Source organism: Apteryx mantelli, chromosome 12 (assembly GCF_036417845.1).
Source record: "Apteryx mantelli isolate bAptMan1 chromosome 12, bAptMan1.hap1, whole genome shotgun sequence".
Taxonomy (NCBI): Eukaryota; Metazoa; Chordata; class Aves; order Apterygiformes; family Apterygidae; genus Apteryx; species Apteryx mantelli.
The window spans coordinates 9,677,998-9,704,039 of record NC_089989.1 but is presented as its reverse complement, the minus strand read 5'-3'; the positions used below and the strand labels follow the sequence as shown (position 1 = coordinate 9,704,039).

At 38.0% G+C, this 26,042-nt stretch overlaps 1 protein-coding gene and 1 long non-coding RNA gene across 3 annotated transcripts; one reads left to right on the top strand and one right to left on the bottom strand.

The window, feature by feature from the left end:
• The first annotated feature begins 312 nt into the window (after nt 1-312).
• Nucleotides 313-22,956, top strand: SLC6A1 (solute carrier family 6 member 1). The gene is made up of 14 exons (XM_067303862.1): nt 313-654; nt 1,114-1,245; nt 2,654-2,754; nt 4,417-4,526; nt 4,652-4,784; nt 5,697-5,831; nt 5,949-6,052; nt 6,384-6,508; nt 11,554-11,666; nt 13,923-14,054; nt 14,765-14,867; nt 16,059-16,159; nt 18,303-18,470; nt 20,536-22,956. The coding sequence occupies exons 1-14, from the start codon at nt 417-419 to the stop codon at nt 20,638-20,640; spliced, it is 1,800 nt and encodes a 599-aa protein (XP_067159963.1). The 5' UTR covers nt 313-416; the 3' UTR covers nt 20,641-22,956.
• Nucleotides 16,288-25,762, bottom strand: LOC106486665 (uncharacterized). 2 transcript variants are annotated; one of them, XR_001292921.2, is made up of 3 exons: nt 25,574-25,762; nt 18,570-18,608; nt 16,288-17,345 (listed from the first exon to the last, which is right to left on the bottom strand). It is a non-coding gene; the product is annotated as an uncharacterized lncRNA (long non-coding RNA). The 2 variants fall into 2 exon arrangements; XR_001292920.2 differs by lacking the exon at nt 25,574-25,762 and adding an exon at nt 23,245-23,324.
• Between the last annotated feature and the right edge of the window lie 280 nt (nt 25,763-26,042).

Below are 26,042 nucleotides of genomic sequence, written 5' to 3'. Positions count from 1 at the left end.
GGAGGGTTTTTTTGTATTACCATATTAGTTCTGCTCCTTTTTCTACTGAGTCAATAAGAAAAATGCCCCAGGGCAGAGCCAAGCGCTTAGATAAGACACCGTCATTATAAGACTTTTTGGCAATAAGGTCTCTGCAGCAGAAGTATTTGAGTTGCCTAAAGTACGGTTGAAGCATCTCTGAATTCTATGATCTTGTGTTTTACAGATTGATACAGAAGCTGGTACAGGACTTTCGACTAGCTCGCAATCCACCCCAGCGTTTGGGGGGTTCGGGGAGGGTTGTTTTGCTCTGTTTTTTGTACCAAACCCGTAACTCCCTAGTCGGGTAACCGCGAGCCGCAAAGCTGCTGTCCACGTGGACTGGTGCTGAAATCTCCCGTCCGGCTGCCAGAGCCTCGCCAGCGAAACCCAGAGACATGGCAACAAACGGAACAAAAGTTGCAGATGGACAAATCTCCACGGAAGTCAGTGATGCTTCAATCACCAATGACAAGCCTAAAACCTTGGTAGTAAAAGTGCAGAAGAAGAAGACAGATCTTCCTGACCGAGATACCTGGAAAGGAAAATTTGACTTTCTTATGTCCTGTGTAGGTTATGCCATTGGCTTAGGGAATGTGTGGCGATTTCCATACCTTTGTGGCAAGAATGGTGGAGGTATGCTTGCTGATTTGTTCTTACAACCTCCAATATACTTGTATATTGGAACTCACTATGAAAATTACCAGTAAAACAGAAATTGTTTTTAACAGCTTTCTCATTTATACAGGTGGGTGTTTTGTTTTGTTTTTTAAATGAGTGCAGGAGCTAGAAACAGCCAGTTCTGGTTAAATCCTTTATGCTATCTGCGTGCTGTTGTGATAGATGGAGGCAACAAAATACACGGTGCTTGTATTCTAGCTTTCTACTTAAATTATTTAAATGATGGGAAAACATATTTTTCCCCTTATCTTCATACCTTAGGATACTGTTTCAGAAAGATGCTTCTCTCTGTTTTGAGAAGTTATACTTCAGAGGAAAAAAATGTTTGTTTTCAGATATAATAAGTAAGTATGGAAGCACTAGAAACAGCAGTGTTTCTTCCATTGTAATAGACTTCTTGTTATTTCTTTTTAGGTGCATTCCTGATTCCCTATTTTCTTACTTTAATTTTTGCTGGAGTGCCGCTATTTCTTTTGGAGTGTTCCCTTGGCCAGTATACATCTATAGGAGGCCTTGGAGTGTGGAAGCTTGCTCCAATGTTCAAAGGTACAGTATGAAATTGGATTACTTCACATTTCCTTCCAAGTTGCAGAAGTTGCACAAAATGACAGTGCAAGGACAACATTTCATTGTGGCTTCATTTTTCACTTAAAACATAATTTTCTACAGAAACCTCTTAACTTTCTGAGATGTAACTGGCAATTTTGAAACAGACTAGAGTATTACTCATTCTCAGGCATTAGAATCTCAACAAGCTTATTTTTGAACTTTTATTTTTGTTAGAAACATGTGAAGACTGTTCAAAATAGCATTTTAAATCTAGCAATATTTGTCTGAGCAGGTATGGAACTTGGTGGCTTCAGTACATAGCAATTTGGTAAATATTCTTTCTATTCCAGGTCACACAGGTATGTATCTCTCATTGTTCTGTACTGAAATACAAAAAGGCCAGACATTATCAAAGATGGTAATTTCATACTGAATTACATAAGACAACTCACTCCACACTTAAGTTCTTACCTACTTTGGGTTTCTCATTGCTGGAACCTCAAAGTTTTAGTCCAGATTCTGCACAGTCGCACAAACCTCACAAGCCATTCTTTTCATCCTCTAATCCTAAACTCTTTTGACACTTAAGAGCTCCTGAACTGACTTCTGGACCAGCAGAGAAGCAAGTAATGTATTATTAGTCATAAATTGCTTATTATTAGTTATAAATTGCTTCGCACACAGTAGGGTTAACAGTTTCCACAGGGTGAGGTAAAAGTTTGTTTAGAGTAGATTTTGTTCTAGGAAATTTTATATTTGGAAAAACCTAGACAGATTTAAAAAATTTTCTCATAGCTAAGTATTGCAAGTCTGCTCGAGTTACTGCTGTTTGTAGGGGGCACAATTCAATGTAGTCTTTGCTCTGCATTATGCTGAATATTTTAAAATACCCCTAAAGTCTCGATGTGGGATAGAAGAGATGGCATTCTCACTGGCGACCCGCTGACTAATTTCTTTAGGCTGAGGTGGCATAGCATTATATCCAGCATTAAACACTTTTGCCACTGTATTAAGGGGCTAGCTGGTCTTGTAACTGCTACACAACTTGTGTGAATCTGTCAGAAGTTTCTGTGAGACTGGTGCTTCAGAGAATGAGTTGATTTAGCTCGCTCCTCTAGAGGTAAAAAAGTCCTGTAAAATCTCAGCCAGTAAAAGCAGCGACTGCTCACTGCCGCACATTGAGAACAGGGCACTATGAGTAAGTAAGTTTAGAGAGGAACAAACTAGCACCCAAATTAGTGATCTTTTTATGACGGTACCTCTAAAATTTGAACTTGATTTCTATGGATTTCAGTAAATGGTGCCTGCACTGTATATTGCATTTACTCTGCCAAACTGCAGCACTTGAACTAACGCTTGTACAAACATTACTACAAATCACCTTATTTTGTTTCTTTCTTTGCAGGTGTGGGACTAGCTGCTGCAGTCCTTTCCTTTTGGCTAAATATTTACTACATCGTGATTATTTCGTGGGCCATATATTACCTGTATAATTCCTTTACCACAGTAAGTAAGTGTGTGGTGGGTGAAATGGGGAGAGTTGTTTGTTTAATGAAAAGCAAAGTTACAGCTGATTAATCTACCTCAATGTAAAGGTGTGGTATTAATATAAAATGCATACAAATCCAGTAGGATGAACCATTTCTTATTAAAGGCAAACTTTATTTAAAAAAAAAAAAAAAAAAAAGCTTGCTTTTTCCCTCCATACTCAATGTGGGATAGAAAACTGAGGAAAAACATTCCATTCAAAGAATGTCAGTGGAGAAACACAATAAAAGCTTGTTTTGGAGCCACAAGATTCTCCCTATTACCTATTTGTTTAAATTTTCTCATCTTTCTTAATTCTCATGGCCACAGATCTTTCATCAATACTCTTTCAGCTTCACTTACACTAGTACTGCTAGTCCTGGGAATGCTAGCAAGACTAGTAGCATTCCTTTGCCTTTGAGCCCACAGGCAGCTGGTCATCCCCCTGAGAGAAATGCTAGCGCAGAACAGATTGCAATAGTAACCACAGGAATGGTCTTTGGGAAATGGTATCATTTTGTTTTGGTTCAATGGTGGGGAGTTGTATTAAAGAAATCCCCATTCTGGTGATTTGATTAGCGCTGAATGTCCATCCATTATCTTTGTTTTCTTTCCTTTAAAATTTATTTTTAGCTGCCATTTTTGTTATTCCTCATCTCCCCCACAGTCCCCCAGGAAGATTCATTAACTGAAGTGGACCTTATCTCATTTGCGGGTTTTGGCCAGCTGAGGCAGCATTCTTGTATAAGTTTCAATAGTTAATGCATGCTTGTTCAAGGTTTTTTTTTCCCTCCACTTTTTGACTATGTTTTGTTCTTGATTGTTTGTCCTCAGCTTTAAAAAAAAAGCTCTTTAAATGACCGAGCTTGCATAACTACTGTCCAGGAGTGACTTAATCATTGCTTTAGTATCCTCAAATTTGTTACTGGTGTGAAAGGTCAGTGGTAGTCTGGAAGTGGTGCACTGGCCCATATCAGATGAATATCGACTTCTAATTCCCCTGAAGCCTCTTATGCTTGTATTCAAAACATGCAGTACCCTGCCACATTTTCTGGCTGAGAGTTTTCCAAGATTAACTGTCAAAATAATTACCAATGTCATATCTAAATGCGATTTACTGCAATGCCTATCATGTGCAAACAGGTTCTGCCTCTTGCAACTTCAGAAAGATATCTTAACATAATGGATGCTTGTATAAAATGCATATAGAAAATAGAAAGTTTACGTTTCTCTCAACATCTTCTGACCTGAAGGGAAGATGGAAATCTCTGATCACTAACTGTCACACCTTAGCTGTCACCTCTAGTGCAGCCGAAGGCAATGCGATCTCCTGGAGGTCCTTTCTGCTGTCCTTGTTTCTTGCAGAGCTGTCAATATCCTCTTACATTCTGAGAGGCGCAGCAGGCTCCAAAACATTTTGGCTGATATCTTAGAGAAAGGAGGAAATATTTTCATATCTGATTCACATAACTAATACAAAGTTAAACAACTTATGGGGCAGGTGTGCACCCCAGGGTGATCAGTGCATGACAGGACTTGAAGTATCTTAGTTCTCAATTCAACTGTCATTTCTAGTAAAGAGAGAGATACCTGAGATAATGCTCACTTAAAAAGTGTTTGTTTTTCCTCTTTCTTAAACAGACTCTTCCTTGGAAACACTGTGAGAACCCATGGAACACTGACCGCTGCTTCTCCAATTATACCTTAGCAAATACTACCAACATGACAAGTGCCGTGGTCGAATTTTGGGAGTAAGCTGAGAAAAAATTTTCTCTATATCGTTTCTGTGCATATGCAAGGTTCAGCTTGTTGTAATTCATGTACTGTTTTCTGAATTAGCAGCTGTCAAATACACCATTCTGTTTGCTGATTCTAGACGCAACATGCACCAAATGACTGATGGATTGGAAAAACCAGGGCAAATCCGATGGCCGTTAGCAATTACTCTGGCAATTGCCTGGATTCTGGTGTATTTTTGTATCTGGAAGGGGGTAGGCTGGACCGGAAAGGTAAGATTAAAAAGTACTGCAAATACATTTAAAATGTCCATTTTACTCAAATATCCTGAAAATTCATGAGGTAAGAGACACTAGAGACAGTCTTGCTCCATGAAGAATTGCATTGCTGTCTGTCTTGCATTGATGCAGCACTGTTTTTGAAAGCTGGCTCCTCTGTAGCTAGTTCTGACCACAGCCTTGGATGATGTGTTCACTTACAGTCATTCCATTAGTGCTTGGCTTTGCCAGAGTTATATTAAATTGCCTAAAAATATGTCTGCTCATTCCTGGGATAAATATTATACCTAGCTTGGATAGCAGTGGTTTAAATACAGAATTTCAGACCTAACTAACTGCTTCATTTCTCCTATCTGCAAAGAAGGTGGCAAAATGAAGGCTGACTTTGTTGCTTTGGAATCTGCTTTCATAGTGACTTTTTATAGGGCTTTTGAAAAGGCAAGAGAATAGGAACCTGTATGACAATTATAAACATAGATGGAGAGTATGGAAAATATAAGACGAGCTGTCTGAGAGCAGAAGAAATAAACTAACTGATGATGTCCTACAAGCAGGGTAGGAGTACTGGAACCATGAACTCTGTGCTCTTGGGAGCTCCTCGAGTTGGATTAAAAAAAGAGAAACATGAGCCCCAGGTGCAAAACCATCCTAATCCACTCTATTCCACCTTGGGGAAAGTGGTCAGCAGTGGCTTATCTGTACTGTGAGCTGACATGGTGCTCAAGGAATTCTGCACTAGGTGCTGTCCCTTCTATACTAAGCTTTCCCTTGAGAAATGCTTCAATCTGAAAAGTCTGCTTCAGTTGCTGTTACTGTATTTTTGGGGAAGCAGATGTTTTCTGAAGAGATAACATGCATGGACCATTCTTCCTTCTACACTCACAGTGTCTTGTTTCTTCACTTTAGGTGGTATATTTCTCTGCTACTTATCCCTATATTATGCTGCTTATCTTGTTCTTCCGTGGTGTAACACTGCCTGGAGCAAAGGAAGGCATTTTATTCTATATAACTCCCAACTTCAGTAAGCTTTCAGACTCTGAGGTAAATATTTAATCCTTGTAAATAACAGTTTCAGTGCTAATTGCTCACCTTTCAGAAATATGACCTGTTCCTCAAGTACAGAAACAGATTTTTAAAAAAATTATTTCCTGCAATCAGGTTTGGCTGGATGCTGCCACACAGATTTTCTTCTCGTATGGTCTGGGTCTCGGTTCACTGATTGCCCTTGGAAGTTACAACCCTTTCCATAATAATGTTTACAGGTAAGCAGGTGACTGCACACATTAGAATGGTACTTTCCTCTTTCAGCTGGAGCTGGATTCTGTCTTTCTGGGTACTGTATCAATGAAATGAAGTATAGGTTCTAATTTAAAAACTAAATGTTCTAACTAGGTAGGAATGAGATGTATAACCTCATTTATACTAATGGGAGAGACAGTATGTCTCATTCAGTGGAAATGGAACCCAAACTATGAAATCCTAAATCATGAAACTTATTCACAGAATCTTTCCACAGGAATAACAGTGAGTGATATACTGATGTACAGTAGCATTACTTTACCTACTGCTTAAAGCACCTTACCTTTGTTTCAGGGATTCCATCATAGTCTGCTGCATAAATTCATGCACAAGCATGTTTGCTGGCTTTGTCATCTTCTCCATTGTTGGATTCATGGCAAATGTCACAAAGAGACCTATTGCAGATGTTGCAGCATCAGGTATACAATATATCTTTCTCTAAGATGTTTGGTAGCATCAATCTTTGTTTGTATGTTGCATCCAGCTGCTTCATGTAACTGTTTAAAAACCTTCTCTGAAATCATTCCTCAGCTCCCAGTCATTTCAGTGGCACTGACTGCAACAGGGAGAGCACTGTTTCAAACCTCTCAAAGCAGCACCAGCAAAATCATGTAATGCTGAGTAGATTGCCTGGCTCGTGTTCACAAACCTTTGGTGTGGAGGGTAGTCGGCTAGGGACTCATCTTGGACTGACGCAATAAATACTAATGAATTCTGCTTAGTGACTGTGTTTACAAGTGGTGGCAGGACAGTCGGCTGCTTCAGTGCTTAGCTGTGACATAAGATTACGAGTCTCTTGCTACTGAAATTCTTAAAAGCAAACTGAAAGTAGGAATAATAGTAATTATGTATCAGGAAAATGTATGCTATAATTTTGTTAGGTATTTGAATTCATTTTACTGTTTCTTGAGGTTGAGCCCTTTGAGGCAGATCCATTTCTTACCTGTCCAGAACTATAGCTATGAGTCAATTCCTAGTCTTGGTTATGGACCCTTTATTATGAAAATCACTTTAACTGGGACAGTAAGTTGTCCATGGAAGGATTCTGTTTACTTCATCTGCAGTTCCTGAACTTTCTTCCAGATGAAAAGGCTTAAAGTAGCAGAGCAGATGGTTGCCCTAACCCAGCTGTTGTACCAGATACTCATTTAGCAGTTCTGGCCACAGGGAGGGTTCTGATAACTGTAAAGCTTGGTATGTAGTCACGGGTGGACAAAATATGTCTTACTAGCAAACATATCCCATTGATGAAATAATCTCTGCTTTTCTGACTAAAGGAATTTATGCCCCAAGAATAATCTTCAACAAAGTACACATACAAAGAAATTAGCAAAAAATTTATGATGGCATACACAGTTGTCAAAAAATGCTCTGGAAAGTCAGTGGTGTGTGAAATAAGCTTCTGGGGTGTATGTGTTTGATATAGCTGTAACTATATAAAGACCTGCAAACAAAACAATATTTCTATACCATATATTAAGCTCCTAAATATCTTTTAAGGTACCTAATAGCCTTTCCAAAGATGCTTATGACCTCCTGTGGACACTAATTCCAATGGGTATTCGGCGAGCTGACCCTTTAATTAAGGCTTCTATTTCTCCTAGTAAATTCAGAAAATGATGCTTTCTTTTAGCATCATGAGACATGTTGTTTTGCAATCCTTTTTACAGCTTTGTGAGTTAACCTAAACCAGCATGTATCAGGGCTCTTATTCTCAGAATGTAAAATTTAAGTTTGCAAATGCCTTCCTGATCTCCACCTTTCTAATACATACCATTTCTGTTCATCTTTAGCGAGTCCTAGAAACTGGAACTAGAAAGACCCACTGCATTTAATTATTCCCACAGGTTTTGATTTAAAGTAATTTTGAGTTTCAAGGGAACCTAAATACTCTTTAAGGCGAATTTGGGCCAGTTTATGCAATGAAACAGCATGAGTTCCCCCCCCCCTCCCCCCCCCACTCACTCACTCATTCTTCATTTGGACATATCTATCTCCAGATACAATTTGAATTTTCAGTAGGCTATCTTGGAAATTTTATGGTTCCTGAAGGTCAAAAAGAAATGAAAACAGTTAAATATGCATAGCTATTATAACAAAACGGAAGATGTTGTTACTATGCTTAATAAGGTAAAATGAATAACTTAACTGCAAAAAGCAGATTTGTATCTTTCCAGGTGTGCCTGGAGGATTCTTGGATTCAGAAACTTGAAAGTCACAAGGTAAACCTGGAAGATGCAAACTGATACAACTTAAAAATCCCAAAGTGTGCCAACAGTCTGGCTTATCTTTCTCCTCGAAGACTAGCAAGACTATTGCAATGACATTCTTTGACTTGTGTTTTTGCCTGTGTGCTTATGATCCTACTGCCATATTAGACAGTGTAAAACAGTAGGGTTTTTCTGTGTATTCAGTTCTGCGTAATCAACCTTGGAACACAGGACAATCAATCACTTTAACTTACTGAAACAAGCTCAGATTGATTAACTTCATCTGTTTTTGAAAAGCTGTAGCTGCTTCATACAGAAAAATAGTATCTGCTACTAGATTTTTCTCTCTCAGGCCCACCAACCAATTCTTAACAGTATCTAATAGTCTCTTCTGTCTGCAGGGAGAGAAAAAGAAATGAGGATATCAGTAGCATGTGTAATGTAGCTGTCTCCTTAGAGTAGGTTTTAAGTTTTAAAAATAATTTAGACTAGCATCAGAATAACTAACAAATCTTTAATAGTTATGAGAGTAAATTGTTTATGGGAAAAGATGAAAGTACCTTTTTCAATTAGATAAGCAACATGAGCAACAAAAATTAAATAAAACTGCTTTCCGATGGATTTGCATCTTTTATAACCTAGCATCCCCCACAAATAACTTCTTTCTGTATCCCCATTACATTCTAATCTGGCAAAAGATGGTAGAGTATTGGCTACTCTGAAATTCTGCAAATGCGGGTATACTGGTCATTTATTTGTGTGCTGACCATCCAGCTCAGCTGGTGGCTACCTGTTGGACTATAAAATTGCTGGTTTCTGACAACCTTACTCTCAGTGAGGAATATTAATTTGGTGTTTCTTTTCTACTCATCCACAATTTTCATGGAACTTCTAAGATTTACTATCTTCAGAAAGTGTACTTCCGTCAAATTTGGCTGAAATTTTTCAGTAGCTGCAGAAGTTACTAAGAGCACAGGCAGAGGACATGAAAAATGGATAAACTTAATTTTCTTTGGAAAACAGACTAAAACTACCATAGTAGTCAACTAAGTCAACTTTTTTAATGGCTAGGATACCAAAAGAATGCAGCAGGTGAGTACTGTTGATTTGTCATAATTATGTGCTATCTCTCATAATGTTTGGAGAATGGCTAGAGATGAGACAGGAATGGACTAGAATCAGAGCTGTGCTGCTTTCTAAAATTAAGTGAGGTCTCAATATTTGTGCAAAAATGCAGAATACCTCTTCTGATCTCATCTGGCAGTGCCTGTCCTTTTTCCTCTTCAAAGTTTCACATTTCATGATTATCAGCAACTGGATTCTGAAAAAGTTATATATCATTCCTTAGAAGTAATGACTTAGTTCTTTATCCACAGCTAACCATTGAAGTTTTCATAGAATTGGAGAGCATGTGACTCTCTACTAAAATACTTAACACCATGTCATTCACTAAGGATGACACAAATCTACCAATTATGTACACAATGATAAGAGGCAATAGCTGGAATTTCCTGGGAATTCCTATTTGGAGGTCTTTTATGTAAGCTGAATAACTTTTCTGTCTCTGATCTGATTTCTGCTTTGGGATTTTTTTTTTCCTAACTTGACACTTATGCTATAGAAATAATGCAGTAAGCAGATGTGGCTCATTGATTTTTATATTCTTCATTAGACATGATATTAGAACCACTGTATTTCTTGCATATCAATTTATGAGGCAGCACTTGAAAAAATGGGTTCTTAGTATAAAATCAAGCTTATTTGCATTAAACAAGGAATACTGTTTGCTTTTTTTTTTTGTTAAGTGTATGTGATCACTGTCATTTTATGAAAGACAACTGAGATCAGTCATGTCTTCAGCATGCATGATCCAAAAGTGAGGAAGCTGCAGATGCAAAGCAGTTTGTCCGCACTGTTGTAACCAGGCAGGCATGTGGTGTGAGGATCTGGAATTACTAGATTCGTTACAGGTTCAGGTCTGGGTTTTCACTAGGATCTTTCTGTGGCATTTAACTGTACATCCTTATTCTGCCTAAAGAAATCCTCTTGCTCCTGAAAACTTGTTCATTTATTCAAACTACAGCAGCTTGTCCAATAAGGTATCATCCTTCCCTTTTCATGATGAGGCTAAGAGCTGTTGTTTGTGCTCATTTGTTCTTTTATCTTAGATTTGTTTCTTCCTGGCATCTTATCTAGAGTGCCTAACTCAATTTTTTTGAATGGTCTTTCCTTTCATAGTATTTTTTTTTTCTTTTGAACACTATTATTAATAACTGGGGTCTGCATTTCAGTGGAGAGTGTAAACACAGAAAAATCAAGGACATATTTCCCTTAAGTTTATCTTTCTTTTACTACTGCCATTAGAAAGATGTTCAAGTCATATCTGTTATTTCTAGTACATAACTGTTTCAAAATCTGCATTGCATGTACTTTGACAGTTCAGGTGTCCAACGCTAATCCTTGCCTCACTGGTTTGAAAGCTACATTCAAGCCAGTTGCCACAGACGGACTTTTAATGAAAACTGAAAAATAGGATATCCACCCTAGGTGAGGCATACTGCTTTTATTTCTATGATTATTTTGGTCTGCTACAACTTTCACTCATCACCTGACGCTGGCTGGTTTCCAGCTATCCCATGACAAGAAAAACCTCCCTCTTTTGTAATAAGAATTTATATTCTCCTTCCAACAGCTTACCCTCCCGTCAACAGTTAGTAGGGATACAAATGAAAAGGTTTGCCTGTTTACAGCTACACAGCTTGTTAAAATGTGTACTGCAGAAGAATTCATGGTATGAAATAGCAAATGGGAATACTGTAAATGCTGGAAGGTGTCTTCCGTGTTTCTGAGCTGTCTTTGATTCTCTTCTGAACTACTTGGTGTAAATCAGAAGAAAAGCATTACTGCCATCAGTAAGTACTTCGGAGGGAGAGAAAGCTGATCAGTACCTGCAGGTGTAAGCCTAGCCAAGGACAGCATTCTCCATCCTTGCTATACAAACACAGTCTCTCTGAACTGCATCTAGGGGCATTTGTTTGTTTTTGGCTTAATTTTCTTTTTCCTTTTCTTAAAGCAAGACACATGCTGTTTTCTTGGTCTGTGAACACACTGACTCAGCTGAAATCACTGGTCAGCTCTAAGTGCATCCATGGCTCAGAATCATTCAAATTAACCTAAAATGTGTGTACCACTACAAGCAAAATGATCCTAGTGCCCAATCACATTGATGTCTTCTCTCCTGTTTCTCCTACCAGGTCCTGGACTGGCATTCCTAGCTTATCCAGAAGCAGTTACACAGTTACCAATTTCTCCTCTGTGGGCAATACTGTTCTTCTCCATGTTGCTCATGCTTGGAATCGACAGTCAGGTAAAACTGGTGTAAACATTAACAACAATAATGATGAAAGTTGTCTCCAATTGTACGGTATGAAGTTGGCCTCCTTCTATGCATTCTGCACTGCCAGCTGTTGATGGTGCAGAATGGTTTCTGGAATAATTGGATGAATAACAGGAGGTAATGAGGAAAAAACTAATAGGTTGAAGGAGTCTGGGGCGGTCAGAAGCTGGTACTAAGGCACTTTCCCTTTTTTGTGAATGGTGGAAGCATATAGAAAATATGTAGCAAGTCTATTCTGTAGACAAAAATAACTTTCTCTGAAATCTTAACCATTCTATCACAACATTAAAAAAAACCTTTGAGGTGTCCACCAATGTAGGCAATGCTGGGATATACTTTACAAGATTTAAATGCCACACACATTTCTTTAAGACGACTTCAGAACTTACCAGAGGAGAAGATACAGAGTGAAAGGATACACTATGCATTTCATTTTAAGCATGAGACTTCTTTCAGGAACAAATTCAAGAGGCAATAAGCTCATTACTGAGGACATTCTGCATCTCAGCATGTTCTGAAACCATTACCCATGAGTAAGGGCCAAGGCTTTTGTTGGTTCAGGCCTCAGTTGAGATTTATAGATGGTAACCGTCAACTGGAAACTAGAGGTTTTGCAAATCCAAATAAGAAGATATTCTCCAGAATAACTGTCTAGATGTGCAATAATAATAGTAAAAAAAACTAGAAAATTTTACTCTACTGCAAAATGAACAACAAAAAAAGAACCCTTTACAACAAGAACAAAAACCCTTTCAGGAACAACAAAAAGGACCTCACATGGTAAAAGGGACTATGCCCAACAAAAGCATTCATTAATCAATAATCCATTGAATACTGATAGCAACTATACTGTAAACACTGAAGACAGTACCATGTCTTAGTGTGCAAAGCATACTTTTGAGGGCTTTTGAGGGCTGTGTCAGGGATGTCCCTTTCCCCTGCCCAAATGTTTGGTCATCTGAATGTGACCTGTCACAGACAAAGGAGTCAATTCACTTGTAATCAGCTTCAGTTACCAAACCAACAACCCAAACTTGGTTGTTGGCACAATCTTGATAGCACATAAATGAATATGCAGAGTTACTAGTTTAGTACAGAACTAGTCTTTTGGTAGAGTAAATCCATGATTTTCTATAAATCCAAATTAACTTCAGCCTGTGAAGCAAAATATAAAAATGCAAGAGGGCATTTCATCCTGCAACATGAAAAGAAACTGAAAATTCACGTTTTCCATTTCTTTGTTTTTCAGTAAGCTTCAGGCTTGACAATAAAACCTATTGCTCAGTCTAGGGGGAAACTACTGTGAAATTAATTGGGTCAAAAATATTCTTGAAAGAACTCGACTCTAGGCAAATAGCAGCTGAGAAAGGTAGTCTAATATTATTAAAAACAAGATATGTCTACAGGCTGTCAAGCTTTCTTCATTTTCTATTCATCAGTGAAACATTTCATGCTCTATAATTCATAAGAAGAACTACAAGTATTGGTTAAATTCTGACTGCAGTCCTGCAAATGAATAAAATTTCACATACATTCAGATTTTCATTATTTTGGCCATCATAATGAAAACATTTTATATATATATATATACACACACACACATATATATACACACATATATATACACACACACATATAAAAAAAAATCTGCAGTATTGCAGTGCTTTCCACTTGGAGGACCACATGTCCTCAGTGTAGCTCCAAAAAAAGTCAGTGCAATAGTAAGATTTACAAGAAGTATTTGATTTATAACATATGAGAATCAATCTTGTGTAGAAAACACCTTTATAGAAAATCATGGATTTACTCTACCAAGCAATAATTTCATAAGACTTTTGTTGTGTCTGTTGGCTTTCATGCATGTGAGTAAACCATAGAAAGGATAGGTATAAAAGTTTTTGCAGAATCTGTGGTCAAAGACTACAACAGTAGGCATATCATATTCTATCACAAAAAAAGAGAGCACTTTATCTTAATAAAGCACATACTATTCTTAATTTTGAATTTTGAGTGTTCTTCTAGCTGGAAATATTCTTTCATGAAGCTTTTTAGACAGAAACAAAGCATTTGGAAGCATTGCTTCCACTGAAGTCAAGAGAGTTTTCCTTTATCATTTAATGGATGCAGCTTTATGCCAGTGATGAGTGCTACTGAAAACCTTCCCCTAAATGTAATTCTGCAGTTGCAGTGCATTGCATTGTATCTTACTTGTAACTTTTCTTGCAGTTCTGCACCGTGGAAGGATTCATAACAGCTCTGGTGGATGAATTTCCAAAGTTACTGCGCAATCGAAGAGAAATCTTCATTGCTGTTGTGTGCATTGTTTCGTATCTGATAGGACTCTCTAACATTACTCAGGTATGGTCTGTAAAAGAATGTAATACTACGTCTGTCCTATAACAGTGTGGGGTGGGGGCAGGGTTTTTATGTCTTTCTCCGCCTCCCCCACCATCTGCCTTTTGCCCCTAATCAGGAATCGTTAAGAATGAGGCAATGCAAGCTTTTTTTCACTGCCACTGCAAATTTATTGTTTATGTTTGTTTAGAAATACAATAACCCTAAGTAGTTAAGTGTTTTTCCCCCCATCACCCCCCCCCAGATCTATCATCAACATTATCAGAGGACTTCAGGCAGCAGGCAATAGCTATGAGTGTAAATGCCTGTAATCAGTGGATGCAGTGAGGCCTACTTAATGGTTCAGGTGACAAGAAAATATCTGTCTCTATGATCTGTGTTACAGTCCAAGAAGTGGTAGCTAGGGGTGTTTCCCATTGCTCCCTCTGATCTATTAGGTTGCAGACTAGTTCAGGAAAATGATTGAACTCTTGGCCAAAAAGGAGTAAAAACAAAATCAAACCAGTTAATTGAATTCTAGCAGTAATCTAAATTTTTGCCAGTATTGACCTCAAGCATTATAAGACTTAACTTGTTAACATTAATTAATTAACATGAATATGTTTTTAAGTTATTTACCACTGTTAGTTAAGGAATAGTAGCTTGCATTTTAATCTATCTTGAAATTAGAATGCTTAGTATTTGTTTTACCATTTCCTTCTTATATGTTATAGGGTGGAATCTATGTGTTCAAGCTTTTCGACTACTACTCTGCCAGTGGAATGAGTCTCTTGTTCCTTGTATTCTTTGAGTGCATCTCCATATCCTGGTGCTATGGTAAGCACTGTGTTTTTATTTTTTCCACAAGTTTACCACATCATAAGGATATTTCATCTGCTAATTTGTTCTTTTGTGTGTGTACATACTAAGGATGGAACCAAAATTTGCTTTGCTTTATGTGCCTGGAACTCCACTGAGGACTTGACAGTGACTTGGGGATGGTACTCCTGCCTCTTTAAACTACCCTATGCATTAGACTGGGAATCCTTAGATGCTAAGTGTCCCAAGAAGAATAAAGAGGTGGCATGTCCCTTCCCCACCCCTTAGGAAGCCTAGATCTTCAGATGTATTTAGGTACTGCTGTTCTCAACATTACAAAGTCCAAGAGATCTAAGTTGCTATGTTTCACTTCCAGAAACAATTCTGTCACTGTGAAGTCTTGTAGTGAGAGCTCAGCTCCTTGGCCAATTGTATCTTGCATAATTACCTTAAAATGTCCAGAAGTCTGGGCTGACAATCTGTGGTTATAAGGATGACCAAATATATATATCATATTCTTGCCATAGTACTTGTGCATTTATCCTTGGCTCTGTGTTAGCTAGTCCAAGGACCTACTTCCAGAACTGGTAAAGAACTTTGGTTTGAATTACAAAACTGACTCAGAACTAGATAAATGGAGCTTTTCCATTGAAATTAAATACAAGGTTATAAATAATTTGATAGACATACATACCTTTTGGAAGATGATGGAGGGTTGCCAGATAATAACAATAGTAGAACTACTCTTTGCTTTCAGACACAGTTCTGCATGTGTATTGTGTGTATATACCAATACAGAATGAAGACTGTGCTGCTGGTTAAGGCAGGGATGCACTTTTTTTTTTTTAATTTGCTCTGTAAAATACCATTCTAAGTCTCTCAAGATTAGACAAGATTAAAAAGACTTAAAGTTGAAATTAACCCAGGGTATTTTATTGCATCTGACCTTCTGATATACAGACTTGCTCAAACTTGGCATGAAAATATTCTATTGGTAGCTAATGAATTAATTATGATGCAGTAGGATGAGAACAATGCAAATGATTCTTGGTGCTCCTGAGTTTGCATATATCTTTCCTGTTCATATAGGTGAAAAGTTATGTCAGAGTCTGTATAGGCACATTTAGGACAGTCTCTCAAACCCCTTCAACTTTCAGTTGAATCAGTTATCTGATAAGTTTCTACACTGTTTATAACTTCCATGTTTAGGTGTTAACAGATTTTATGACAACATCCAAGAGATGGTGGGATACAGACCCTGCATCTGGTGGAAACTCTGCTGGTCTTTCTTTACTCCTATCATTGTGGCAGTAAGAAACAAACTTTTATTATATGATTTGTACAATATAAATGGTGTGGATCATGTAGTACAGCGTGGCAATTTCCATCCCATTAGGATCACACTAATTCTGACCTCATTGCTTATTTAAAAATGTGAGCAATTTCATTGAAGGCAATAGACAGAAAATGGTATCACTAAAGGAAGCCTGTGCCCTAAGAAAAAGAAGCTTTGCACAATTTCAAGATTTGTATTAATCCTCTGGAAATGGTAACTAATCAAGAGCTCAGTTGGTTAATAGAGATAGGAAACCGTAAGAGACACATAAATATACAAGAAACAGTCAAAATTGAGGATTTAGCAATCTCTCTAAAGTCTAAAACTTCCACACACACAAAAATGGTCACTTCTTGTAAACCAAATTCCTTCACAGGCACTATTCTGCTGACGTTAGGATTATAAACTGAGATTCTGCTTTCACAGGATTCTGTGGAACATATTACCCAGTTTACACTATATTGCTATTGAATTTTCCAGCAAACTTTCCAAGGATTTTGTGCACTGGGAACTATAGTTCAGTCTTTTACAATGATTCCAAGCTGTATCCAGTTAAGCCCATATAGTATATTTTGGAAATAATAAGCAAAGAAATTTGAACTTACTATACATAATGTAGCAAACCCAAATGCAATATAAAAATTGTAACTATGTAGACACTGTTACACATGACACAATACTCACCCACTGATATTTCTCTGCTATTCCCTTATAACTCAAAGATCATAGAAAAGCAAACAAACAGCACTAAAGAGAGGCACAGAATTCAGTTTCTACTGAGGACTCCTTGATTTATCTCTATCCAAATGAAGAAACCTTTTATTTTTCTGAAAATAACTGTTCAAAAAAATATATATATATATTTTGCTTACTTCAGTAGTATCATAGGAAGAGGAAGAAGATACTGGATGTAAAACTTAGCAAATTTCTCCTGTCTTGTAAAGTCTTCAACAGAATTTGTTGTCCAGTACAAATTCAAAGGTGGTGATGATAGGATAATGAAAGCCACACTTTACATTCTCCTCTCTGGAAAAGTCTTCCACACAAGAGTTCAACTTGCGATCAGAGTGAGCTGCTTTTTTTGCTGATTCAGTTAAGCAGGTCTTCTCTGATGCCAGCTGTTTTAGACATTTGCTGGGACAGAAGTCTCCCCGGGGAACCTGAAGGAAAAAATACCATGTTTTCAGGTAACCTGTTTGAAAAACAACACAAAAGCAACCCACAATTGATGGAAGTTCAATGCTACAGAATATAGGTATTCTTGGGGAAGTATTCCCTAGAATCCCCATCTTTCCCAATAGCCCCCTTCCCTCTGATTTTGTGCAGGTTATCTGAGGACTCTACTAGTACCAGTGGATTCCAAGTACCAGCACACATGGATAATCTGAGATGCAGGTTATGTATGTGAAAATGAGCGAAAATATTAATTTTGGTAACAAGCTGTTTGGGAAATTATCTGCTCCTCTCTTGTTATTGAAAGATTCAAAGCAGTTCTTGCATTTCATAAGGCAAGTTCTGTTATACAGGCAAATCTGCAGCCACTTACTGAGCTGCAGGTTGCGTTCTGACTGCACTCGCTTCCCATTATGAGAGTGCTCAGAGGATCTGAACAGTATCAAAGCCTCTGGGCCAAGCACTCCGAGGTGGTGATACAAGAGAGGTCATTACAGGCACAGGCTCTGAAGAACGCTGCCTATACTGAGCGTCTAGGAGTCTGTGCTGACCTGTGCGGTAGAGCTGTACTGAAACTATTATTAAATCTGTTGGTTTACCATTCTGTTTCTTAATGAAACATTAAACAACTTCACAACTACAGAATTTATAATCCAGTTATTTACACATTCCCACATTAGAGAATAAGCTAGTAGGGAATCAGTCAGTGCAGTGGGCTAACATTTGCCTGTTTTCTGCAATCTTCCACCTGGAATATTGGCCTGTAGGCCCCCTCTACAAGCTAGTGCCGAGGGGTCTATCATTAGGGAGCAAAAGAACCCTTTTCTCTCTACCCAGATGTAGAAGCAGTCTTGGGACCGAGGTCCAAGTCAACCCCCAAGAACTCCTGAACACAGAACACTGGAAATCTCATCCAAACCCTTTTTTGCCACTCTATTTTTCAGGGAGTGTTTATCTTCAGCGCTGTCCAAATGACTCCTCTCACGATGGGAAGTTACGTTTTCCCAAAATGGGGCCAAGGGGTTGGCTGGTTCATGGCTTTGTCTTCTATGGTGCTGATACCAGGCTATATGGCATACATGTTCCTTACCCTGAAAGGCTCCTTAAAACAGGTAAGTCTCTCTCTTTCCTGCCTGCATGATTCCATTTTACAAGACCTGTGTGCACTGACAAAAAAATGCTGGGAATTAATTTTACAGTTATATACTTACTGTGGCCACACTGGCTTAGCCCAGTTATTTTGCATCAAGCTGAAAAATATAAAAAACAGTTACCAAACAGAGAAAAGACAAGACAGTGTCTGTACCATCTGTTGATAAACAGAGTTCCCTGCCTTAAATGAGGCCCTTATTTCCAGGTTTTGACAGTTTCAGGCAGTTTGCGTTCCAGTTCCTTATACCTAGAAAACAAGGTAGCAGTTTATGAAATATGTAAATTTTATAAAGGCAGAAAGGCTACTGTCATATACCAAGGCAGGTGATGCTCCCAAGGAATCGGAGTCAGACTCTCACAAGTAAACCAGCATAGTTCTTGGTTTCCATGTATTTACCCTCAGTGAAACTATTCAGCATCTTTCTGCAATGCGATCAAAGATTTGAGCTCCAGTTCTGCATTACAGCCAAAAACGTTCTAGATTACAATGGCTGCCTTGCTCTAGTGCAGCTGAGAGAAAGCAGATGTAAATCCTGGGAGCGCACCTTATGATATACCTCCCTTTAGTCTCTAATTAAGGAATTTCTATGAACAGTTTTTTAACAGGTTTTTTTTTTTTTTTTAACAAAGAACATTTGAGGCCTTTTTCTCTTGCATTTTGTTTTTAGCCTCTCTCGGCTTCCTTATTCCATCTGTTAAAAAGGCGATGATACCTCCCCTGTCAGGGGGTCTTGTATAGCTTAAATCCATTCTAAGGTCCCCAGGAAGATGCTGCTAAAGTAGTGTGAAACGTTACTAAGGTTATTGATCAGTTCACTGGTTAGTTATCACATACCACTGCCATGCTTAATTTTTTAAATCTGGGTACAGCCCTCAATTTTCCCTCTCCAGACAATAATCCCATTCTGTGCATAAGAGACGCTTCTTCAGCATGAGTGTTGAAACATGCATCTCTGTCCTCTGTGACAGTGGGAACCAAAGATTGTCAAAATTATTTTGTCGGAGTTTCTGGAATACTCTGAAATCAGCTGACACAGCCATCCTTGCAAAGAGACAGATGATCTTAAGCAGAATTGACCAGTAATGCCTCATGAATTGCTCAGATCTGGATCAAAACACTTGTCCTCAGCAAGTTTTAAAAGACTCAGCAATACTTCACAAAAGTCTAGAAAACATTTTCCATTTTGAAATATGCTTGCTCTTAGCTCATACTCTTTGAATATCTTTCCCTTGTTCTGATGCAAGTACTTAAGTACAAATAGAGAACTGTTGCTCTGAAGCACAGCAGGGTTGTATAAGATCACAGCAAAAGTTCATCCGTTCTCTCTTGCTGTGATTAAGGTTCCATTTTTGAAAGGATTGACAAATGATCGTTAGATACTAGGAGGAGCTTACAGCTCTTGTGGGCTTTGGCAATCCAAACTGGGCTCTCTTTTTTGATAAGAACATGAACTAGGCAGATAAGCTTCATGAATGAAAAACTCAAAAGGATTAGGGAAGACAAATAGAAATGAAAGGTTTAAAACACAAGTCTACCTTACTTATTATATCGTTGGAGGTAGTAACTCCTAGAAGCTGCTGCCAGGTCTGTCTAGTCTCTTCTGCTCCCTGCAGAGGGTCTCTGTCACTTCTGAGATCCAGCTTTGGGCTCCCTGCTGCCTGTTGCAAATCTATAGCCTCTACACTTGACCTGTGGGCTCCTAGCAGAGTTCCTCCTCTCCTGCCTCATGCTGCAGTCTGGCAAAACTTTTCCCCTAACCATGCTCAGTTCTTAATGCCTGGTGGCATCTACCATTTTGTGCTCTTTCAGCAAAACGTCATGTTCAGAACACAGCTAGAACTGTCCACAAATACTTACAGGCTGGCTAAGCTTTATGCATTTAGGCCCTTGGAATAGACAAAATTCTTCACTGTAGCCACAATACCTAGGGAGGAGTGTTTAGGGGTTGCCTTTAAAAACAAACAAACAAGAAAACTTAGAAACACTTGTTGACTGCTTCACTTCTTTTGTTTTGCTTTAAACAGCGCATCCAAGTAATGATTCAGCCAAGCGAAGACATCAGTCATCCTGAAAATGGGCCAGATCAGGCCCAACAGAGCAACTCTGCAAACAAAGAAGCCTATATCTAAACTTCTGTATTGTAAAAGTACCAATGCTACTCCAGAAAAACAAAAAATATGGTTGAATATGACCACAAATTTATGTTTGAGAATATAATTACCTACCTCTAGTGGCAAAAAAAAAAAAGAAAAAAAAAGAAAAAAAGGTCATCTCCACTATAAGGGAATCGCCATGAGTATGATCCAACCATTGCGTGAGCTCAGATGTTGACAGTGTTTTGTGTTCTCTGGCAATCCACAGACTGTTAATGTTTTTATCCTTTCACAATAATAGTTGCATATCTTGGAATTTGTAAACTGATGTGCAAGACCTTTTTAATCTACCTTTTAGCACAACAATTTGAAGTTTTGTGCTGCTGATTTTTAGTAGTTTATCAGTATTTCTTACTGCTGAATCCCAAGACTGTTATTTCTGATTCTGCAGGAGTAAAATTAAATTTGAAATTGTTTTGTACACAGGAATGAAGTATTTTGTAAACAGGTGATTTCCAGTGGAAAAAGTCTGCCCATAAAATTTGTTCCAGTAAATGCCATTTGGGGGGAAAAGACTTCTTTCAATTAACTTGGAGTCATGGCAGATGCAGCCTTTATAAATGTTCCTAGAGCAAACTAAGTTATATGGCTATTTGTAGCAATACAGCATAGAATGGCTATAAACAATATCTATACCTAGTCTTTCAGGATAATTTTAACATAAGATTATGAATTTCTTTTAAACTAAAATATACTATTTCTTATAAAAAGAACATATTTTTGTTTGTGAATCAATACTACATGAATTGCAGATTTTAGAGGCAAAAATATGAATTTAACTTTTTAACAAAATGGATAGTAATATCCAACTATTAAGAGCTCCTAAAGATTCCCAGCAAAAAAGTAATACAAAGTATTTGCAGCTCAAGCTCGGAGTACTTGAGCTGTACTATTATTGTTATAGCATTATTACATTGCCACCAAAATAGAAACCAAAACAATGGCTTAAAGATTGAGGTTTATCCTTGTAATTCTAATTTAAGGTTTAACTCATGACTGTTCTGTTTAATCCGTTAAAGGACTTTAACAGTTTCTAATAAGCAAATTATAAAAGATGGATCTTCAGCACTTTGAAAACAGTTTTATTTTTATTTACATATTATTTGTGATGATGAAAGCATGAGGAAAAGCTATTTCAATAAAAATCTTCACTCTCGGCTCTATCTGTATTTGCCACATAGCTGGAAAGCCCTTTCAGCTAATGGAAGTTTTTCCCTGTGTGGAAAACGCAGTAGTTAGCCCTGTATGGTTTTTCTTGTTTGGCAGCTATAAGACAGACACAAAGGATTATGGAAAATGCAGTATTTGATGTTTGATTGTAAATGACTTTGACAGAACTGTGCAATGAAACATGCTTTTCAGCAAATTTTTGTGCAACGTACTATGTTAGATAGCACAATTTATGTAGAACTGCTACGTGAAAAACATGTTAACTGTGAATGTTGGGTTTTTTGTTGTTTTTGTCTGAAGGTGACAAACATATGTTCTTGCAATAAGGTATTTCAGAATGTCAAGCACATTATTGTAGAAATAATATATATATAAAATATACATGTATTTCAAACTACATCATAAAATCTCTGAGTATTGTTTGGTAGATTCTAAACCATTTCATACATAGATCAATTGTAAAATATTCTGAAATCTAAGCTACATCCTAAATGGCTACAGCTGAAATGCAAAAGTCCTGTAAGTCTTTGGGATTTAGAGGAAAAACATACATCCTACACACACATTATACATGATACATACACATTATAATTGTGAATTTCATTAGACTAAGGATAATTCCAGCTTTCTCTTTATTGTTTAATGTAATCAAGTCCCATGTTGTTCTAAGAAAAACGCAGTATTTAATGTTTGATTGTAAACAATTATGACAGATGTTTGACAGACCTGCTCTTTAGCAAAAAGCTGTACAAACGTATCATATAGCACAAAATAGTGTTGTAGAACTACTGTGTGTAAACTGTGAATAGCTGTATCTTTTTTGTAGTACTTGCCCTGAAAAAAAAAATTATTGTATGATCATATATGCTTTTTGCAATAAGGAATTATCTGAACACCAAGCAAATCTATCTCTATATAAAATATATATGTAATATATACATATTCAAAAATATATACAGAGCCTGTTTAAAAGAGTACAGTATTATTTAGTAAATTTCAACCTGTTATATGGACCAAATGTAAAATATTTATAAATTAAGATGCATTTTAAATGTCTATAAATGGTGTCATAATTAAAGCACGATTGTTATGTAAGTTTCCAAGAGTTCAGAGGAAAGAAGAATAAAGGTTATATTATACAGTAAATTCAGAATTATGCAGTCTTTCATTGGACAAACCCAACATGTCACATTGTGGGGTTTTTTGTGAAACAAGTTCTAAATATTTCAAATATCATATATATAATGTTTTTACATATCAAAGCCCTGTATCACACCTGACGTGTGTATTTATGCATAACGTTGTTACTATTTATCTGGTATGCCCATATTATTATACAGCGAGTTTAAAAGCAGAGATGAGAGTGTTCCTGAACCACTAAACAGGGGCTGTAGCAGAAGAAAGACTTACATGATGTTTATCTCAGAGGTGCTTCTACAGCTCTGCCATGCTCACTGTTGGCTTTCGGCGGAAGGTGATACTCAACAAGTTCTTATGCTACAATTTAAAAAACAATTTCATAACTCCACCAATAATTATGCAGATATTCAGATGACAAAAAGTTAATTTATTAAACTTAATCAGATTTGCTTTGCAATCTGAAAGATACTGAGTGTTGGCTTAACTGCCTTTAAATCCCTGAGGTGAGTAGGAATGCTAGCTTGTGTTTGTTTGACTTGCTGATGAATTAATTAAGACCTAAAGTCTAGATCAAACACATTTATTACTCCGACAGGCAGTAAGGAAAAAAAGTTTAAAAAGTTGCACTGTTTCTGACTTGCTAGAATGACAAGACAAGGTGGAAGCCACTGGAAAAACACAGGAATGAGTGAGGCAAGCCGGGGAGAAAGTAGGGCAGCTGGCACAGACAAGTCTCCAGACTAGAGACACTGCTAGAATGAGAAATATCAATGTGGTTGAAAACACCAAGAATAAAAGCTGTGCAGAGCAACTAGAACCTGCCTGGATCAGCAGGCTGAAGCTGTCAGAATTGTCTGGTTTTCATGAAAATTCCTGCAAGCAGAATAGTGACTGATGTGTTTCAGGCTACCTGAAGAACCTGTTTAGCTACACTCCTAGAGGAGATGTAACATCTAATAGAGCATGCTGCAGCATTTCAGCTTCTCACCCACAGGCCTCTCAGGTCTTGCACAGCCCCTGAACCTGCTTGCCCCACAGCTTGTCTTGCGGCGAGAGGGGGTGCCTTTGAGTGTACATGGTCAGGCCCATGCTTGCTCCTATCCCCGAAATCTGCTGCAAGGAGGTCCCTTGGAGCTGCAAGCTTTGGCCTCACTAGCGTGGCTCATGAGGAGGGCCCCAAAAGCAATATCCAGTTCCCTCACAGAAAGGCTTTGAGTCACCTGGTTTTGTACAAATCAAATTCATGATTTTGATTCAGAGAATTGTTTTGTTCATTAAAAAAAAAAAGTCGCTCAGTTAGTTATTACCCCTACGTGGCATCCTGTCTCTCTAATTACCCTGTAGGGAGAGAGCAGACCAGGAATTCTGAGCAGTCACCATGAAAAGCCTGGATTTTAAAATTAACCTCAATCAATAACATTTCTGCTAATGAGTTGGGCTGTGAACTGCAGCACCTCAAATCGCTGCTTTCTAAGCCTCTACTGAAGAGGTTACCAGTCCTAGTTGAACCAGTGGGCTGGCAAAACAGAGACCTTAAACTAAACTGATACATTTCTACAAAAGTCATTTTCCCCTGCATCAGTTATCATTAAAGTGGGAGAAGACTTCAAGCAAGTTCTACAGCAGTTTGTCTTATATCTGGGTCTATGAAATACTTTTGCTGAGGCGTTAGATAATTAAATTCAACACATCATAGCTATAAAATTGGGACAGGACATCATGCTGGGAAAGATTCTAAATAATTTTAGAGGACGTGATTAGAATTGAAAATATTCCTGATAAAAGTGTCCAAAATCATAAACTTCAAATTCAAAATGCTGCACACGCAAACATGCAAGTATTAATGGGGGAGGCTGGGAGGGGAGGATCCTTGCTCTGTTTTTTGAGAAAAGGCTGGAGAAGAAGGTCACAAGTGTGTAGGGAAGATCACAGATTGTCATTTCTGGAAATGGGGTAAAAAGCAACTTTGACAATTTTGAAATTACAGGGAAAAATTTAAACCATCTTTAATGTTTGTATCACAGGAGTTATATATTGTATTCATGGCCTGCTGCTTTCAGGATCTAGTGCAAGAAAAATGACAACAGTTGCATTTGAGAGAAGTGGACACAATGCTTAGTGCTGGATGGCTGGCCAGATAGCCTTGCAAGGGGCAAAGAAATTATGGCTGAGGAAAAGGAACCTAGTTGTTGAAGGATATTGAGTTAGTGCTGTGATATTTCCATGGTCTCCTGGAGGAATTTTGCCATTCTGCAGAAATCCTGACAGCAATTCAACAAGAAAAATGCAAATAAGGTCACTTCTTCCCTACAGGACTGCAGGATGCCCTGAGAGAAATCCATGTCCTCGCTCGTCAGGAGTATTAGTTCAGCTACATTTGCTTTTTTTCTAAAATAACACTATGTTGCTTTGGGGTTTTTTTTGTTTTAAGCCTGATTGATTATTTTTGTTTTGTTTTGCCTAGACCACAATAGCATTATTACAATTAACTATTACAACTACTAAACTTTAAACTAAATTCAAGTGTTGGGTGGTACTCAGGGGATAATAAACCCAGAAGCATGGCTGTGCATTGACATACAGACAATCTCATGCTTACCTTAGCCTGGCAGTAAGCATAAGGTGGTATCTCCTGCCTGCCGGTCCATGACCACACCTCGCAGCTGCAACTGAACCCATCTGGGAGCAGCAGAAGGGAACTGCACTAAAACAACGGGACAATCACATCTTGGTCCCTCCACTTCAGGAGAGGTTCCCAGCGAAGAGGAGTGCAGAAGCCGTTGGCTGGCTACCTACAAACAGAAAAAGACAAACATGAGGAGGAAAACAGACAAAAGTTGTGTTCCTCAGGAATGCAAACTGACGAACTCGGGGCCAAGTGCAAGCTACAGGAGCTGCCAGCCGACTGTAAATGGCTACTCTTACCTTAGTGTTTATGAATCTTCCAAACTACCATAAATTAACCAGTTTCACTGCTCAGTTATCAGAGCAAGAAAGAAAGCACCAGGCTTTATACTCCAAAGATTCTTTTTAATTTTTTTCCCACTTCTTTCCCAACTTCTCATGCT